Source organism: Diadema setosum, chromosome 4 (assembly GCF_964275005.1).
Source record: "Diadema setosum chromosome 4, eeDiaSeto1, whole genome shotgun sequence".
Taxonomy (NCBI): domain Eukaryota; kingdom Metazoa; phylum Echinodermata; class Echinoidea; order Diadematoida; family Diadematidae; genus Diadema; species Diadema setosum.
Window position 1 is genome coordinate 29,804,112 of NC_092688.1, and position 20,784 is coordinate 29,824,895.

Below are 20,784 nucleotides of genomic sequence, written 5' to 3' on the forward strand. Positions count from 1 at the left end.
TTTTCTAGAAAGGGCCCAAGTTTCTAATACCGCTTCGGAATAATTAGCATTAGAATATTTGGATTAACAAAAACACCTATTTCATGTTCGGATAATGAATATCTATTGCGACATATAGGTGTACAAAATTTGTGCGTTTTGAGAATAACGAGAGGGAGAAAAGGGGTAAAGTGAACCGCCTTGGGTACTACACGTAATACTCCAGTGTAAATGAGTGTATGCCCTTTCTATTCTGGCATACAAGACAATGGACGCATGGCGCGAATGCTACCGCGCCGTACACTAGCGAATTACCGAGTAGAAAAGCTGCGAATCGGAGCGGGAAAACAATTCTTTTTCAGAGAATGGTGATAAGATTTTGAGTGAAATTGAGCGAAGAATTATGTCAACTTAGACGAGGGAATTAACACGTATTTCAGCTCAGTTGGCACTAAAAAATCAGGTCGACTTACGCGAGTTGTTGACTTATAAATGTCGACTAAGACGAGGAAATTTTCAAGGAATAACAAAGGCAAAAATCGGGACTTTTTTATTGTGTCGACTTCTGCGATGTCGACTTTAGCGAGGTTTACTGTATGTACAACAATGTCCATCAAAATATATCCCCAAAGAGTGGCTCAATTTTCAGCCTACGAAGATGAACATTATGTACCTCGTCATCCTGTGATAGTTTTGCATACATGTGAGAGGGATGCAGTTAAACTTGCTACATGTTGACAAGCATGTGCTGCTCTCATACACAATTGATTCATAGACAAATCTTGTTGGCTTATAACTGAGAGAGCTTCCGAAGCAAAAAAGGGCATCCTATCAACCTCATTATGACAGGGATCCCCTGTTCCAGGCACGTAGGATACACGATTACCAGACCAAGTATATTCACCCCATCATTATGATCAAACCATCTTATCAGCCACAGGAAATATTCTACAATAAATAATGTCAGCGAACACAATGCCCAAAACATGATGGTATCCAGAAAGTCCAGGACATAAAGATAAAAACAAGAGTCATCTCAGTCTTCGTCACTGTCTTCAGCCAAGACAAGTAGAGACCCACTCCCTAGCTGGGCCTGAGATGGGTGCGGTCGACTCCGCTGAGTACTGCTCTGTGATTGCTGGGACTGCGAGGGGCCGAAGAACATGGACTTGAACTGTGGAGGTGAGAGAAGCACAGGCTTGACAGGATGAGGATATGCTTGAAAGGATATTTGTGTGAGGGTTCTATCACATTCTGATCACTATGAGCATTGACCTTTGCAAAGATTATTTACCTGCATTCATAATTGCACACATTAATGCATTAATCTCATATCTTTCCAACATTTTCAGAACTTGGAAACTTCCAAACATAGAGTATTACTGCATATGTAGGTCCTAACCATGAGGAATTGATATTTTAAAAATTCCCTTTACAGTGAGCGATAGAAGAGTGTGATGTTATATTGTGAATGAATGTTAATAGCACAGGGAAATTTGATTTATCTACACATTTACAAAAACATATATACAGGGTATATATCAGTTTATTCACAAAAAGCTTTACAACACGATCCTTGTGATTCCTTGCAAGCAATCACACCTCATGAAGATCTTGGGATCTCAGGAAAAAGAATATAATTGATTGCAGATATATGATATATTGAAGTTTAAAAGCAAAATTGCATTCCTATTCCTTGATAGCCCATTAAAATTTAAAGGAAAAAGATGGCTCACCTTTTTGCTTGGAGGAGTACCAGGTACAAAGTCAAATCCATCATCATTGTCGTCACTTTTTTGATCTTCCCTGATGCTGTCACCCCTGTCCACTCCTGCTCCATCTTTCTCCTCAGACATCAGCATCAATGGCTCCTCTACATTCTCATCTTCCCTCCCATCAACATCAATCAAATTTGCTAACAATGTCCTATTGGGACTGGATGGTCCTCCCTCTTCCTCATCCTCATGTCTCTTTGCCTGCCCTTGTTGTGCATGCCAGTCCCTGTCACCGTGGTGACCTATGCTAGTTGATGTCTTTTGAAATCTATGGCTGAGGGTGGGGTCAAATGGGATGACTGGGCTGGCTGAGACATCTGCATCATTGCCAGCAGTGAAAGCCTGCTGAGGTGGGTCCAGTCTGGAAGAGCCAGCTGTGTCCCCTGTGGCAAATTGAACATCAAAATGTGTTTCACTATTCTGATTTTCCAAAACTTCTTTGTGTAGTTGAATGGATATCAAATAATAGAAATTTGTCTGTGCTCCTGCTGTGTTCACTCCACATAATAGTGAGGGGAATTAGTCCGTCAGATGTAAAAGTCAATGGACTGCTTGCAATCTTGTCATTTGCCATCTCCGCACAGACCAAGACTTCTACCTAAGAAAGCCTACCAACAAACATGATTGGAACTATATTCATATTTTTTACAGCTTCAAAGGTCACATGGTGCCTATTCATCACCCCAGTTTCTGAGGGTCTGGTGCAATGAAACAGCTTTTTTTTTTTTTTTTTTTGTGAGAGCTGAATAAGACAGCATAAGAACCAAAAACAATATGGCTCGCTGTTAGAATCCGAGTTGCTTGTTCTAAGTCCAAGCAGCTGCTAGCCATGTGAATGAGATTTTTGAGTTCTGCAATATCCTCATAACAACTGTGCACATGATTCATGTTATCTGAGTCACAAAACTTTTTTTTCCTTCTTGGCAAATTGTCATGCTAAAAGGCAAATGCTTCTTGTAATAACAACTCCTGTGGAAACTTTCATTTTGTCTATATATGAAAGTATGGAACTGAAAATGACCAAAAAGTCATGGGAAATGAATACAATGCATTACATTATGACATTTGTACAACTGCCATTTTCAAAGCATACAAAGTGCTTCCTACATACATAACAATACATCAAACATAATATACTTACAATGAATATACAAAATATGCAGACACAACATCATGAAGTATTAAATAGCATTAAAGAAAAAGATGGGATTTTCAATGCTTCTTAAAGGGGAAGGCTAGTAACTGATCAGTGGGAATAAGTGGAAATGCTGGGAGATGATTGTTCCAATCCTTATGGGATTCATTCAAGAGTCCATTGTATATCTATTGTTGTGTGAAAATGATTTGCTTCAGAATGGTCTCATATTCAAGTAATGTGCAGTTTAATGCTTCCAGGTTAGCGTCCCTGGTCAGTGACGGAGCATTAATCTGCACATTACTTGAATATGAGACCGTTCTGAAGCAAATCATTTTCACACAACAATAGATATACAATGAAATCTTGAATGAATCCCATAAGGATTGGAACAATCATCTCCCAGCATTTCCACTGATTCCCACTGATCAGTTACTAGCCTTCCCCTTTAAGCAATGAATTGGATGGTCTATCTATAATGGAGGGTTAATTCCAAGTTTTGGGGGAATGTTTGAAAAGGAATGATTTCTAACCCTTTTGTGGGTTTTGGAAATACATCGGTAAGTTTGCTTAGAAGAATGTAAATGGTAAGTAGATTGATAGGTATGGAGTAGTTGTACCCAATGGTCCCTTTTTACATCAAGTTTGTTCCCAACGACAAATTGACATAAAAGGTAATGAAAGGCTACATCTCAGACATTATATTCAATAACCGATTAAACAGATGCACAAATGTCACCTGCCACAACAAAAGGATCCGAAAGTTGCCGACGGCTGATCCGAGACAATCAAATTTGAAGTCAGATCATTTAAATCGGTCAAAACCATCAAATGTCTGTTTTGAACATAATTTTGTATTCTAATGTTTCGTCTATTGTCTGCCAAAATTTCGAAGCTAAATGATTAAAGGAAAGACAAGATATTGGCATTTTTCTGGGCCATGATTTTCCAACTTTCAACGGAACAGAAACATGTTGAAGATTTGGATCTAGCGCCGCAGATAGACTCGCCCCTAGCAATGATGGAGTGATCTTATTGGTCAGTGCGTGTCATCCCGGTTACCGATTAGTCGTGCATAGACTGCTGGGGCTAAGCTTGAATGAACATCGCTGAGGTTGCTAGGAGCATATACCTTCTATTGTCAAGAAGTGAAAACTGTCTTACCTACCCATGATCATGATTGCGTCAGAAGGAAAACTTTGAAGGTAGTTTTCTTGAAACGCTGATTTCCTAGACCACTCTACATGCTCTCATAAAATCATCGATATCTCTGCAACCGACTGCTTTTATGAGTCATGTTATACATGAAATTACAGCAGAAGAGTAAGGGAATAACGTCATGTCATTTTCATAAAATCGACCTCCCCTGACTTTTGAAACCTATTGTAGCGGGTCACAAATGTTGTTTTCATGATAGCAGATAAACAATCACTTTAATCAACTTATGATTTTGTAGCTATAAACTAGATCATATGGAAGAAAAATGGGAACAGAAGCTATCAACTCAGTAGCATGATACAGTCATCAATGGTTTCCATCACTCACCGCTGCCATGTTCTTTGGACATTTTCTCATGCCTGTTCATCAAGTCCATCATTAGGTCATCTGGAAATTCCTCCTCTTCTACAGTGCTTCTGAAAAGTTGAAGTCAATACATTATGATAAACTGATGACTACCTGGTACATTCCTAGAATCAGGAGAAGCACAATGAAAGTACACAATAACAAGGCCCTTAGGAATAGTAGTACAAATACTGGAAGGGGCTACACTGTTGGTATGATGGGTATCAATTTGTCATGTTATTGCTAGGCATGTTGCTTTTTTTTAAAATCATGCTTTAATCAATCAGACATTTGCCTGATGGGTATTAAAGGTCCTGTTTACCTTTGGGAGCAGTGATTTAAATTTTTTTCAAGATATCACATTTGATGCATATGTGTAGGTCTGTTGTATCACAAAACATCCTACCACATAAAATTTTTGCAATAAAGCCTAAAATATAAGGAGATATCAGTATTTTTCTCAATAAACCATAACTGTAAACGGTTTAGTCTGGAAACATTTTTATTATAACTATTGTTCACATTTTGTGTATTTAACAATTCTTAACATCGATTATACTGATTCAAATTTTTACAGTGGTTGCTTCTATCCCTAAATCACATTTTAGAACTATTTTAAAGCACTAATGCTGGGTTTTTGTTTTGTCTGCAAATGGTAAATTATGCCCTTAGGCCAACAAGGTAAAATCAAGTTGTCAGCTACTAGTTATTCCCTGTATAGCTATGCAGTAATTTCACGAGGTAAAAAGTCATCTGAGAGACTTCAAATGAAGAAATGACACAAACCACAGGTATTGTACACATCAATATTTTTGCATGATTATTATTATTATTATTACTTTTTTTTTTCTTTGTGCCGAGCCCAAATAATGGGCAACGGGGAAAAAAAAGAATACTCTGAACATTTGATCTATTGAGACATGGATTTTTAGTGAAGGGCAGATTCTGAAAGAGCAGACTCTAAGCTTTAAAATGATGTACAGTTGTATAACTCAATTCAGATGAACTCGCCTGTAACCTATTTAAATACTGGAAAGAAAGCACACACTCTGGAAAAGTGTGAACTGTAAAAAGAGGCTCTGAAGTACAGAGTGTATTCACATGCTTAATCTTTATCAAGCAGTGCTAGCTGTGAGATGAAAGGGGCAAAACACAGGATGTAAACCACAGAGCAACAACAATAAGGGATTATCAGATTAAGCAGAAAATGAGCATGTTCTATCAACACATTCTGTCCATGAGTACTGCCAACTTTCAAAGTAGTAGTGTTATCCTTTCAAAAGTTATCAGACTTGAAATTGAAGAGTGTCCTAGGGATTTCAAGAAATGAAAATGGGCCTCTAAAACATACCTGATCATTCTACTCTCCCCAAAAAGAGTTGTAGAAAAACTGCTGAAAACACTTTCTCATTCATGTTATGATCCCAAATTAAAACATAATGTAGAAGAAGGATAGTTCTTTCAGAAAATATGAAAAACTCAAGATTGACTCGGTTGACCCACTTCACCTTTTTTGAGCCCTCACATAAAATCAAGGGGTGCGACTTTTTTGTTTGTTTTGTGGTGCATGGTCACATTTAGGCTTTATTGCAAATTTATTGCATGGTAGGATGTTTTGTGATACAACTGACCTACACATATGAATTAAATGTGACATCTTGAACATTATCAATATCACTGCTCCCAAAGATACACAGTACCTTTAAATGTGCATGTTGGCATGTGGCAATGAATCAAAAGGTACAATATGATTTGCAGACGAGGACTGTGAACTTTTAATGAAAAGTTCTTCCACAATTTAGAAGTTACTGATTCTCATCTTTACACAATATTGATTGTCATTACATCATCATCAGAATGATGCATTTTCAAAATCAAGTTATATTTTGGTAGGGCCTATATACTGTTCATTAATCATGTTGTGAGGTTCAAAGCACTTTACATGATATGATGTTGATTACTTTTAACACCTCCTCATGATTATTTCATGATCATTGCTAAAGTTCTTAGCAGCAAGAATTCTGACAAGCAACAATGACAACAACAATCTACTTACCTATTTGTATTTCCATTAGGTATCCTCCTTGTGTCCCCATCTGCTCTCACGACATTTCTTCCCTGTCTAGAGGCATCATACCTGGAGTTAGGTGATACATGTAAAATATAACAGAATTACATGATAATAGATTGGTCTTCTGTCGATTGGTAATCCAAGACTAGGAGATTTTCTATATCTATCAAAGGAAAGGAGGGTAGAAAAAGGCGCTTCTGGCTTCATTTTTTATCAATTTTTTTTTTCTATTAGTATGCAGTAAAAATTTGTAGATTGAAAGGAAATTCTGAACATCTCATTTTTGTGAAAGCAGCAAAATCAAAGCAAAATGGAAGAGAAAGTTGAAAAAAACTCATATGAAAAATGATAAAAACATAATTTCAATATCAACTAATTACAATTCAGCAAAAATGCCACTTATGATTTTATTTTAGCACCACAAAAGACAATTTCCTGACAATCACATGATCTAAAAATATGGTATACAAGAAACTTTGTTCTACTCTCATTCAAATTTGAAATCACCTATTCAAAGTGGCAATTTCATTTAAAGGGACTGTACAGTACTGGTTGAGGTGGGGATTCATGTTTTGAACATTCCTAAGTGAGATAATGAAAAGCCTCTTATGATATATGAAAAAGCATGTAATTTTAATAAGGATTCAACGTTTATTTGATGAAAATTGGTTTTCAAATGGCTGAGATATCCAAAAAAGTGCTAATAATAAAAGGCGACATGCCACAACTTTATTAACATCTCTTTGTTTCACCTTGTTTTTTGATATCTCGGCCATTTCAAAACCGATTTTCATTGAATAAACTTTTGATACCCCTTAGAACTGCATGCTCCTTGACATCTCATAGAGTGGTTTCTGATTATCTCGCAAAACATTAAAAGCTAAATCCTCACCTCCACCAGAACTGTACACACCCTTTAAAGTAACTTAGGCTCAGAATTAACTTCCCCTGTGTCTGAGCCAAAGTGAGAGTCTATAGTAGTATGTGAACAAAAGACTGTACATTCAAAAACCACATAAATGGAGAAAGAACTCATCTTTATATTGGAATCTGTCATTATGGAAGTGTTTAGTGCACACATGTCTTACAATGAGTTACACGCATTGAAAGAAAATTGTCATACATGTACTGAACAGTCCTTTTAAAAAAAGACAGAAACATAGGCAAAATACAAAGACATGGATACTGACTGATTGACTAATTTGATTTCTTGAAATATTATTGAACAAAATATTGTCACCTTAATCAGTGTTATATAAGCAAATAATTAGCTAAAAGTCAGATAAACCCACAATGTTATGACCATGAGGAAATGTATTAACAGCCACGTCAGTCATGTGCATTTGCCAATATTTGCACATAATACCTATTCTGATGGGGTTGTACAGTATGTCCGCCCAAAAAATTACAATCAAATTTCCACACTAACAACTTTCAAAATGATAAAGCTTTCTAAATGCTATTTCAGGTATAACACCTTACCTACATTTTGCAGAAAACCCCATTCAATTTGGTTAAGTGGTCATAGAGAAATGTAGATTGCTGTAAAACATGTCATGGATCTGTTTCTTCCAAGTTTAGCACTTGGATGTTTTTCAAACTGTGCATATTAATATGTGAACACAATGGACAGAACTTGGAGGGAAGGGATTCCTGACATGCTCTTCAAAAATCATTTCTCTTTGACAACTGAAGCAAATCAGATGGAGTCTTCTGTATGATGTGGGTTATAAGTTATAGCTTCATACCCTGAATTTGTATATGGATTGATTCGGTATTTTTAAAGTAAAGGTTGCTGAGGGTCCCGTTGTAATTCTTTTTTTTTTTTTTTTTTTTTTTTTTTGGGGGGGGGGCATACGGTATATCAAAGATCTCTACATATCTAATCTATCAGGTATACTGATACAGACACAGGAGAGAGATGATTGACAACCTCTGATTAGCCTTGCCCCTGTTCTGCTTTCTGTGCTGTACAGTGGCTTGTGTGGACTGGCTCAGCCTAGTCTGCTGGGAGGCTGTGGTGGTCATTTGACTGCTGGACACATCAGCCAGAGTAGCCAGGACAAATGTGGCCTCAACTGTCTGGTCACTCTCCAGACAGAATACAATTGGTCTGCAAGGCATGCCATAACAAACAACATATATGCATAATTTTCAGTTTTATGAATATATTTTGCTGCTGTGTATTACACCATACAGGAAACCCTTGAAAAGTATAATTATCATACGAATAAAACTGCAAAGGTATGACTAATTTCTGCAATGGAAAGTACTTCAACGCTTGACATTTTATTGACATCTGGAGTTTTTATTAAGACATCATAATACTAAAGATAAACATAATATACAACACTTCAATTATAATTATACAGCCACATTCCTGTCTTCTGCATACAGAGGGTGTTCAATTTCAAATGCAAACATTCACATGATGAAGGATAGTCTTGATGGGGATATCAGAATATATTGCCTGAGCTCACAACCTATGGCAGAAACAGTTTTGAAGACAAAATCAGCATTATCCTAACACAAACATTAGTTTCTCATGACCTCGTTAATCACATTCTAACTCATGCTACCTGAACTTAAAAAAAAGAAGAAGTAAAAGCAGACATGGTGGTTGACACATAAATGATTGATATCAGTTTTTAACTTAACTGAAGTAAATTTCTAAAGTTATCTAACATTTATTTTCATTTTTCTGTACCAAGCCAGCCAATAATTCTATTCAGGCATAACAACTTACTTCCCAGTAGTCTCAAAGTAAAGTGTGATAGGGAGTCCTGCTGAGTCAGAAAATGAAAGTATTGCCTGTGAGGATGAAAATTAATGAGAAAAGTCATAACGTTATCAGATAATGGTGAAAATTCAAGTGTAGTTTGCAAGAATTGATCCTCTACTGTGCTTTTTAGATTGATACTAGTAAAGCAGCAGTTGCTGTGATAATTGTCCACAAAGCTCAACATAGCAATACATGAATGGTGATCTATATGTTACTGTAAATATTAAACTGTAAAATATATCATATACATTCATATTCAATCAATAATTGGCCCACATTATATACATACTATTAATTAACAAATATACAATGAAAACAGAGTTTGAAAAAATGTCATGTAAGATGAGGAAACAAAATGTTTAAAAATAATGATGAAATCAGCATCGGATGAGTGTGAAGTTTTGACAGGAATGTTCAGAAATTAAAACAAATAAATGTACAACACTGTAATGCTGATCTCACCCGCAGCTCCTTCAGGCAAAATGTAATAGAAGTGTCAACACCAATGCTATATTCCTCAAACTCCTCCGGGACAAGCTGAAGCTCAGAGTGCACAACTTTGCTGGGGTCTACGATGGAAGAAAATGTGAAGATCACATCAATGTTATTTACTGCCTAGTAAACTTTTCTTTTACCAAAACAATGTCTCTGTCACATCTCTCAATTTAAAGATCATGATGATGACATGAACCTGCACATATGCTGGATTGTTTTTCATTACAGGTATTCAGAGTGTTGCTGTCAAAGTAAAATCAGACCATAGAAGTAATTGCACATACTTGCATACTGCTGTTCTTCACTACTTGCCTTGTTTCAAGCATAGTTATCAACACACAAACACATTCACACACACAATAATTACCTCTGCCAAGGAGCTTATGTTTTTTGTCAGTGTTGGTTTATTTGTTTGTTTGCCTGGGGCTGTATTCTGAGGGCTTATTAAGTGTCTGATTAGCACTTAATTAGCAAATCGGTATTCTGAGAGCTTAATTAAGTAGATGGTTCATTAACTACCATGACAACAAGCGTTTCGGCGGGAAAGTCTTACGCACTTGCGCGTATCAATGCGCGTGCACCTCTGAGAAGACTTAATCACAGAGTCAATTACAAATCGGTATTCTGAGCGTGTGATTAAGTGTGAAAGTTAATGGGAAACTTAATGATACCAAAGAGTGTCATTAACTACCGCTGTATCAAGCATTACAGCATTTTTTCTCACCCACAACGATGCTTACCCTCTTCGGTAATTGAGGAGCGGTTGAATGCTATTGCCATGGAATCCGTAGAATTCAGAGAAAAAAGAAATGTAGGCGATCTTCGAGGAATTTTGTCATTTTGTGTGAACAAAAAGATTGAGATCTTCGCATACATATGTGAGGGTTGTATTCAAATACCGGAGTGTGCGCACGGAGGTCTTGGGTTGTAATTACAGGGGGTGTGGAGGAGCGCGCATTGAGGGCATATTTGTGCGTGTAGTCACCATTTTGGCCTTTAACAACGCGTCTGATTGGATGGAATACTGTAAAAGTGGATACTTTCGCGCGACTAATTTTTCGCATTTGGCTGGGTAAGAAGAGTTTTGTATGTTTTTCATTCTGCGGAAACAAGACATCAGTTACTGGGTCATATGGCACGCAAAAATTTTCGCGTGTTTTTATTTAGCTTCTGGTTGCGCGAAATGCACAAAAATTTCAACACTGCGAAAATTTCCACTTTTACAGTAACAATTAGATGGGAGGGACCTATAATAATCATAGGGGACTTAATCATACCTTAATTCCTCAGAATACCAATTTTGCCCATGATTATGGGTCTATTAACTTCTTGACTTCATTACGACATTAATTACACACTTAATTACAACCTCAGAATACCACCCCTGATTGTTTGTCTATTTGAAAAATAACTAAAAAAATTGTGACGGATTTGGATGAAACTTACAGGAAAAATTGTTAATGACACGAGAAACAGCTGATTAAATTTTTGTGGTTATCAGGAAAACTGCCTGGATTCAGGATATTTTCTGATATTTTTGAAGGATTATCATGGGCAAATAGGGCCAACAAGCAAGAGAGTTCAAGCTGCGCCTATTTGAGGTGCAGCATGTAGTAAGCTGCTGATGAGATGTGGTAGATTTAGACACAACAGTTAGACTTCTTTATTGTATTGGGAAATAAGGGCAATTTTCAGCATTTGTGATGAGGGGAAATGAGCTGCTTGGCGAAGGTCTCTGTTCTCTGAGTGTTTTTCTAGTTGGTTAGGCGAAACTCAAAGACAGCTATAATTGAAAACACTGTAAAGAATAGAATCTTGAGCTGAAAACTGAAGTGTTCAAACCTCACACTTATCAATTCCATTTTTGCTTTGTTTCTTGTTCTTTTATTCACTGCATTAACTTTACAGCTTTGTAATGACACAATGTAAAATTATTCTCTGCTAGCCAATGAAGATCACTGTATTTAAGACCTGATCACAAATCCTTAATACTCAGCAATGACATAAATAAAAGACAATATCAAAGCCCTCTTGCTGGAACTTTCAGAGTATTTTTCAGCGTGGAGATTACTGTGTCATCAAATTTGGTTACCTGTTGTTACTGACTACATGATTCTGAAATCACTTGAGCACAGATCCCTTCTTGTGTTTCACGCAAAAACCACATATGAATTTTCTTGACATTGGCAACTATTTTCTACAGTAAACGTGCACATTGACTAAACTGACATACAATACTATTCTTAGATATTAATTACATTTCCTGAGAATATTCCGCTCTTGTCTTCTTTTCGCTGCACCATGTTTATGCAATGTAATTAACATTGGCAGAACCAATGTGCTAGACCAGAGGCTTAACCCTACGCATGCCACGTAAGTTTCCTGTCGATACGTTTGTGTGACATTTGTGCACATTTGACACATTGGCACAGAAAGGGGAAATCAAAAGACTGAACCACACTGGCCGAACCGATGGGCTAAACCTAGATTAAACATGGTTACCTGGCTCATCATCAACATAGTTCTTGAAGCTGAGCTGAACAGGAGAGACGATAAGCGTGATCTCTTCTTGCGATGCCTGGAAGCTGGATACGGCCTCTGTCAATAACCTGGAAAGGGGCAGAGATATTTAAAAGTGTGCATAAGTTGTAACTATCATTCAGGGAAGATGTATCCCAGTATAAAGACAAAATCTGCATTCTGCAACCACGGTGAACAATGTGCAAGAAACAAAACTCTAAAAATGTAATCAAAGCTTGAGTAATTCATGACCACTTAAATGCCAGTTATCATCTACAAATACAGTGTTTCCTAACTTCCTCATGGTAATTGAATACAATGGTCACCTGACTGAGACATTGTTTCATTATATTCTCCATATGTTTGGCTATGAGTGTGCAACTTTATGCAATTTACAATGCTATACTTTTCACCATACATGTTTCCTCATGACATTGATCATGACCCCTTCATCTTTTTTTTTTTCTTCTACACAAAACAAAGCCAGAATATATCAAAGTTTCACAGGGTTAATGTTGATCTTTTTGTTGTTCTTTTCCTTGAACAAATGTAGAAAGGACTTTGACAAAAATAGACATTATGGGCACATGACCAACACAGCTGAAAGGTTTCCAGAACATATCAAGTAAAGTCATCAACTGACAATCAAACTTGAAACATTCTTCCTATGTAGCAACTTTGCCAGGACTTTCTTCAAGTGCCATTTATCTCAAATTTCTTCTTCTTTCAAGCATACTAGCAGGTCGTCATATTTAACACTCGTTAGAAATATACAGGTCATAGGGAACAATCAACGAGATTTGGCATAGAAAGCGAATGACCAATCTACATCATAAATTATTGACTCAGAATGCAATCACATCTTTGACAGTTTATAGACTTTGGCCAATTCACTTTAATGGAATGCGATGAGCATGCATTTTTGTACCCCCCCCCCTCGACGTTCCGTGCGATGTATCGCTAACGCGGAAAGCTATCGCCGTGACGTTTCATGACTTTTTTCTGTCGAGTCTCCCGCATCTTTTGACACCAAATTTGCGATGCCCGGGTGCGCGGTTCCGAAGTTTCGCATAAATATGTATGTGCATGTCAGACCAAAAATTGCTCAAAAACGTGAATTTGTGTACAATTTCAATGGAAACTGTGCTTACAGTCAAATTTCATAAAAGCATGATTATTTTGGGGTTTTATTGATTAAAATCAATTAATAACATATTTTCTTGTTCGGAACAATGTCGTGGACAAGTTTCATCGAAAAAACAATGAAAAACATAAAGTCGAAAAAACAAAGAAATACATAAGAAATTTAAAAAACAATAAAATACTTAAGAAATTTTTTCAGATGGCTCAATTTTTTTCTCTTATATTTGCTTAGGACACTAAAAAGAATATTTACACAAAAAAGTGCCCATTTTGAGCTTTATTTAGTGATTTATACCAAATTGTCTGATTTCATTGCATCATAATGCATAAATTAGCATAATTTAACATGAATGATAATTTTTTTAAAATCAAATCTAACTTCGTAGTACTTTAGATTACATCATAGGCAATCTGTGTGCCAATTTTCGTCGCGACCGCGCGGTTGACGGCCGAGATCTGGAGGGCCCCCCCCCCCCCGGCTCTATGATCTACCTAAATAGCCCAGCCTAGTTAGGGTTAAAATAACTGGGAGCTGGCAGTGACAAATGCTACATTCAAAGGAAAGTGCTTGGTATTCACATTAATGTCAAATGATGTACATTTATCATGCATATCAAATGAATCCACAATCAGAGCTCTTGGAGTGTTCTGCATGTGCTATTTTGGTTCATGATTAAACAAATTACTTTATCACAGTAGCAATTTCATGTAAACACTCAGCTGAATTAGGAAAACCACAAATTACATTGACGCATCAAAGTCATGTATCTAATGTTGTGTAACAGGGCACCAACAAATTCAATGCCAAAGGTGACTGAATTCAAACTTAAATGATACCTGTACATATATAGCCTACATACAAAATAATGATGCTCCATATTAACTGCAGAACGAAAGGTTATATCAGTATTAATGTGCTCTGATCAGGTACATTGCTATCTACCAAGAATCTAGCATGCAAGATTTAAACCTACAAGGATCTAATCACTCAAATCAATGATGGACCTTATTAGAGACAATGACACAAGCATAGCAGCATGAATACTATCAGCGACTCTTACTTTGAAGGAGCTTTGATTCTGTTTGGGCACAGGTCCTTTGAAAACACAGCTTGCAGTGTCTCCGTTTCCTGATACACCAAATTATATGTCTTCACTATGCCTGCACATTGAGCAAAAGAGTGTAAAGAATAATAAAACATTTGGATCAACAGGAGCGTTTAGAATTAATTAAACTATGTATGGTCCAGGATATTCCAATATCAACTGCACTACAATGATGAAACAATGAATTGGTCACTGCTTGTGTTCTGCCAATAGAAGACTCTTGTGTGCTGACAACTTTCAATCCTTTCAATTGTCTCCAACCAAACTGCTCTCAGCATAATATCCCTATGTGCGTCATTTGACCAAAGAATTTAAATTCAAATTAATATAACTCTCACTTCCTCTTCACCAACTTCAGCTGCTGCATTAGGAAAGTAATCACATCTGCAGCATACAAAATTTCCTCTTTCTCAATGTCAAATTTACTTTATTTGATCAGGGCATGATAAAATCTACCTTGGCAGGCAATGACAACAGTACTCTTGCAAGAAAGTTCTAGGTGCAACTGATAGAATGCAGCAGCCCACCACTGTTCTCATATGTTCTGAAATGATATAATCTAGAAAATTGTCACTGCAAAAATTAACTCCCTACAACATACAGTAGAATATAAACAAGCTGCCACAGCTATAGGGCTTCATTTATCTCAGTAACTTCTCTTACCATGTCTACAGTGTAGCTGGAAGACAAGTCTGCATTCCTGTGTGTCTAAGCTGATATTGCAACGATCTACATTTTTCTCCAGACTGTACAGAGATTTAAAAACTGCTAGGCAGGACTGCCGGGAAGAGAAAAGTCAATGAAAAAAAAAAGTACATACATCAATAGATCAGTCCCTTTGAATAAGGTACTTCATTAAAGTGAGGTTGTAGGCATTACATGCTTTCAATGGATGAAGGCTAAAAAAAAAGGAATCAAAGGAGACGGGTAAATTAGACAGGCTAACAGAAAGGCTTTGAAAGATGCAAGGATTCATCAATACTCTCAGATTGGAAGGGTAAACAAAAGTGAAATTGAATAAGTAATGAAAAGCCTATGAAAATGGAAAGGCAATACAAGAAGCCACCTTTTTCACTTTTCCTCCATCAAACCCATGAAGTCAACCATACAGAAGCCCAAAGATAATGACTGTTTAATAATGCGATGTGCTTTAATTTCATTTCAGCAACTTTCCAACACTTACAGTGTGAAGAAACCCCAATGTAATGCAACACCAACCATCGAACGAACCCAAGTTTGTTACTCCAATTGTGTTTACACTTGTAAATGTGTGAATCAATGTGTGCTGTTCAATTAAATTATTGTATTTTATCAGGCCCTTTACTTACAAATGGTTTTCTGCATCATCTTTTCAGACAAGGAAAATTCATGTTTGGGCAAATGTTGTGCAATAACTTGAAAATCTGCTTGCCCAACCGGGTAAGTGGTGAAAAAAAAAAGAAGAAGTAAGAAAGGAAGTTATGTAGCACTCTGTCTAAGGGCTTTGAAAATGAAAGGTGTAAAGAGAAGTTTATGAGAGTGTAAGTATTACAGAGTCTTAGCTGAATAGAGGGCTAAATAAAAATAAAATAAAAAAAAACTATATAATAAAAAGATAAAAAACTATACGGAAGAAAACATAAATTTACCAACAATACGCGATTGACAGATTATGATGACAAGCAACAGACAACAGACAAAGAGTGACTGGAATATTGCTTGCTTTACTCAGATGAGCTATGATAGGGCATATCAACAGATACTTTGCTGATGCAGTAAATGGAAATTATTACTATCATATCAATACTTATATTGTAAAATTACAGTTATCCAAATATATGCATATGATTGTAAACAGTGTTGGATAATATTACTCACACCCAAACACACACACATAAAATGAAATTGTTGGTACAGAAGTGTTTTTGACAGTCTTAATGGCTTTGATTGATCACAAATGACATAAGAGTTGAAATAGAAATCAATTAAAGTGCTGTTGGGAATTCATCATTTGGCAATTACCATAGTTTGTTATGAAGGTGACATTTCAAGACTTTTACTGGATTTGTCAATTGGGAGATCACATTTATCTGCATGACCACCTAGAAGACTTGGGGCACAATAATGGTTTTGCCGGAACAGCAAGTTCTGCTCCTCATTTTTTTGACACTGGCCGTACACCTATTTGACAAAAATTATGTGCTGACAAGAAGTCTCACAATAAAAATAATGTATAGAACAAGAAATAATGAAAAATGAATGTACGGGTATGTCATGAACTAGTAGATTCCAAAGGTGAACTGATAATATTGATAAACTTTGATAACTCGTTCACATGTAGTGAAGTTTGTATCATAGGCACAGAATTCAAATCAATAAAGGGGTAGGTATCACACAGACACAAAAACGTTGCAAATGTTGTGCAATAACTTGAAAATCTGCTTGCCCAACCGGGTAAGTGGTGAAAAAAAAAAAGAAGAAGTAAGAAAGGAAGTTATGTAGCACTCTGTCTAAGGGCTTTGAAAATGAAAGGTGTAAAGAGAAGTTTATGAGAGTGTAAGTATTACAGAGTCTTAGCTGAATAGAGGGCTGAATAAAAAAAAAATAAAAAACTATATAATAAAAAAAATAAAAAACTATATAATAAAAAAATAAAAAACTATACGGAAGAAAACATAAATTTACAAACAATACGCTGACAAGAAGTCTAACAATAAAAATAATGTATAGAACAAGAAATAATGAAAAATGAATGCACTGGTATGTCATGAACTAGTAGATTCCACAGGTGAACTGATGATATTGATAAACTTTGATAACTCATTCACATGTAGTGAAGTTTGTATCATAGGCACAGAATTCAAATTAATAAATGGGTAGGTATCACACAGACACAAAAACAACAACATCTCTGATTTGTCCTGACAAATAACATAAACGAACACAAAAGAATTCTCAAGTTCCCATTTGTAATTAAATGTGCAGACTATTTGTGATCCCCTGTAATGAAGATCATTGAGTTTCTATAGGTAGTAAAAGAGAAGATTATTACCATAAAATCCACTAAGGTGTAGATGGCTTTCTTTGGGAATATAGCTATTGCTCACAAAACACATAATACATGTAAATCAAAAAGGTCCAACCAACCTTCATAGTGATTCGCCAGCGGGTAGTTTCACCACCTGTCTGTGAGCTCTGGGAAGCAGAGGCAGAGCCATCATCAAAACGTAGAAAGAAGTTAGGACTGAACAGGAAACACGAGTAGGCTGACCGAGAAGAGTTGACAGCTCTAAGTGCAAGCTATCGAGATTGGAACAGAAATTGTGCAAAAATTGTGAAAAGTGTAATTATTCTTGCAAACAGTGTACAATATTTGCAACCTTTATCAGTATGATTAAAGTGTAATCTAGATAAAAATAAGTACATGCTGTGAGTAACAAAACTAATATGTTGGGTTTTTCAGGCATTCTATGTTTACTCCTGTCCTCCTTTCCCTCATAAGGCAACTATAAAATAAGAACTTATCTCTCTCACACTCACACTTACTCACACACAAATTATATGCATACCAGATGCACACACTTTGGTTTACTCGAACAGCTACAGGAATTTATGAATGACTGAAGTTACCATGCTTAGGGTCACTGAATGAGAACACTAGAAACCCAAGCAAACCAAATAAGTACCTCACATATTTCTGCCTTCTGTTTACAATGTCTGATACATCTGATGACAATTTCAGCAGTACATAGCAATACTTCCATTTCACCTTACAAAGTGTGAACAAAATTAAGTATCAAAATACCAAAGAAGCCCAAAATCAAAAGCATTTCCTTCTAACAGAAGTTGTCTTCATGACACTACTGTTTAGTTTACATTTATATTCAAAGAAAATGTGATTTCAAATCTCACAAATCCTATTTACAAGGCTGCCATCCTTAGGTGAGTAAAATGTACTGATCCATGCACAAAAAAAAAAATAATAAATGTAAAAAAAAAAAATGTGATTTGAAGTTTCCATTTTCATCTAGATGAAGATAAACATGTGATTTGTAGTTTCCATATTTCAAATTTTCATCTAGATAAGGGTGAACACGCTTAACATGGCCAAAAAAAAAAAAAATGCATCAAATAAAAATTGCTCAATTACTGACTTCAATTAGGCCCCAAAACACCTTTGTGATTCAGGGCAATCATTTTAACAATTTGCAAACATTTTTCTAATACATCAAAAAAAGCAAATAACGGAATGATAAGTTTATTAACTCAGTTTCTTCAGAAGCAAGTACAAAGATAATTCAACATTTTTGGCAGCAGTTTGCTACCATGGTGACATTTGTTCACAACTAAATTTTAGTATAATTTCAAAACTTTGATATGATTGTTTCTTTATCCATTTACGAATCATCTCACATTACACAACCCAGTCAAGCAAAATTTGAAGTTTATCAATACATAATAGTAACCTAAATAGTCTTGACAAGTAACTGTAAATATTAAAAGTATTGTTGTAACATCCATTAGACAATACAAAAAATCCTAAAATTTCATACCCCTGTGTCCAGTGGTTCCATGTAGAGATCATCCCCGACTCTGGAGAGGCAATGGACAGCCCGCCCAAATACTGTCAGGAAAGAATATATGAATGGAAGGTATTGCAGCTTTGACATTTATTGTACAAAACAGTGATGACAACAGGGCTGGTGTTATTCATATGCATTAACTTCTTGCAAACTTTCTCAATTTGAAATCCAATATCACAGAACTTGATTTGTGTCCCCTCCTCTTACAATCTTAGTAAAATTTACCTATTGACGTTTTTTATAGAAAGTGTTTTATAAATGGCTTCGTTCACATGACAAAATAACATGTTGAATACTGGTCTGTATAGTGGTACTGCACTGCAGAGTATAGTAGGTGTCCAACACATCGACACTGTACATTGAAACCGACACCCCTCTATTTACAGCACTGCGCGTAACGAACGAACTTTAATATGCAAGCGACTACACGCAGTGGTCTTGCATTTTTCACTGGGGATTTGAAGATGTCCAAATATTAATGAAAAACCTGATAATAAACAAGATCAACAGCAAAACAATGATACCGTAGATTATAAATGCACATAGGCATGATAGGAAAACATATATGTGCGTTTCATACGTATTGTCAATAGAGGGTAAGGGTGTTGGTTTCAAAATACGGCGCTACTGAGCGTGTCAAAATAACAACCCATGGCCATGTGTTCAAAGCATTTATCTTGGAGCATGTACCACAAATCACATTTTCAATGCGCGCTTGTGAATTAAGAGTATTTCTTTACATGTGAGTAAAATTTCAGGCAAATTGGGAGATATTTTAAGTAGAAATTCAGTAGTAGATCTAGTATTGACAGGGTGTCGATGTGTTGGACACCCAACTCTTTATACCTGTCCTGCACAAAATCAGAACTAAATCATGTTTTGCTTCTAAAATGGGGCAATACAAATAGAGAAAACTTAATTAGACTTCCTAAATTAAAGATGTACATACAAGTACAACTCACTATCATCATCATCACGATCATCTCATCATCGACATTGACATTGTCAAACTGTTAGTGTTATATACATGTTAGCATGGCATTGTGCAGCCTACCTTGGGCTTAACTAACTGTGACCAGCATGCAGCATTCTGGCTGGTCATCACCCCACCCCCACTCAAATGGACACACAGCAGAATCCTTAACCATAACCTAGTAATTGTTAGAACCTAGCTGTAGGTATAGGCTATCAGTGACAAGTTGTCATAGCTGTAATAAGCTACTGAAATCCTCGCAGCTGGTTGGCTAAGTGCAAATTTGTCATAAAAGTGAGGCAGTTGTCACTGATAACAAGTTTTATGAAACGGGGCCCAGATCTATCGTTACATAGTGAAATAATGCGAACGATAATTTGGCCTAGTCTAGGTTACTTTATCCAAACATGAAATGCAACATGTGGGACTGAAATGTGACAAGATTCTACTACAGTCATTTCCCAACCATCTTGCGATTAGATTGCAAGAGAACATACACGCCAGAAGATTTTGTGGATAAATCGGCTGATGCCTTTCTATTACCTTTGACATTACTCCCTGGTATTATGCACTTCATGGCCGTTCATCGAGAATGAGGTTACGCAGTAATCAATCTTCGTATCAGAGTACCAGAGTACACTTGCACTTTACAGTACTAAAGTTACCTACTGTACTAGTAT

The 20,784-nt window shown here is 36.3% G+C and overlaps 1 protein-coding gene across 1 annotated transcript; it reads right to left on the bottom strand.

Annotated features, from left to right (window-relative positions):
* Positions 1-567: 567 nt before the first annotated feature.
* On the bottom strand, positions 568-20,752 carry LOC140227101 (cell cycle checkpoint control protein RAD9B-like). The gene is made up of 13 exons (XM_072307530.1): positions 20,648-20,752; positions 19,102-19,172; positions 17,696-17,848; positions 15,233-15,347; positions 14,525-14,624; positions 12,303-12,409; positions 9,768-9,874; positions 9,270-9,334; positions 8,457-8,636; positions 6,509-6,589; positions 4,435-4,523; positions 1,716-2,137; positions 568-1,153 (listed from the first exon to the last, which is right to left on the bottom strand). The coding sequence occupies exons 1-13, from the start codon at positions 20,679-20,681 to the stop codon at positions 1,016-1,018; spliced, it is 1,662 nt and encodes a 553-aa protein (XP_072163631.1). The 5' UTR covers positions 20,682-20,752; the 3' UTR covers positions 568-1,015.
* Between the last annotated feature and the right edge of the window lie 32 nt (positions 20,753-20,784).

What these genes read in the sequence shown, in the direction of transcription:
- LOC140227101 (XM_072307530.1), bottom strand. Translation starts at nt 20,681, where the DNA reads ATGAAGTGCATAATACCAGGGAGTAATGTCAAAG. An exon ending in TGGAACCACTGGACACAGGG is followed by an intron (nt 17,849 to 19,101) that starts GTATGAAATTTT and finishes CAATCTCGATAG; the next exon opens with CTTGCACTTAGAGCTGTCAA. An exon ending in CTATGTTGATGATGAGCCAG is followed by an intron (nt 9,875 to 12,302) that starts GTAACCATGTTT and finishes CTTCCATCGTAG; the next exon opens with ACCCCAGCAAAGTTGTGCAC.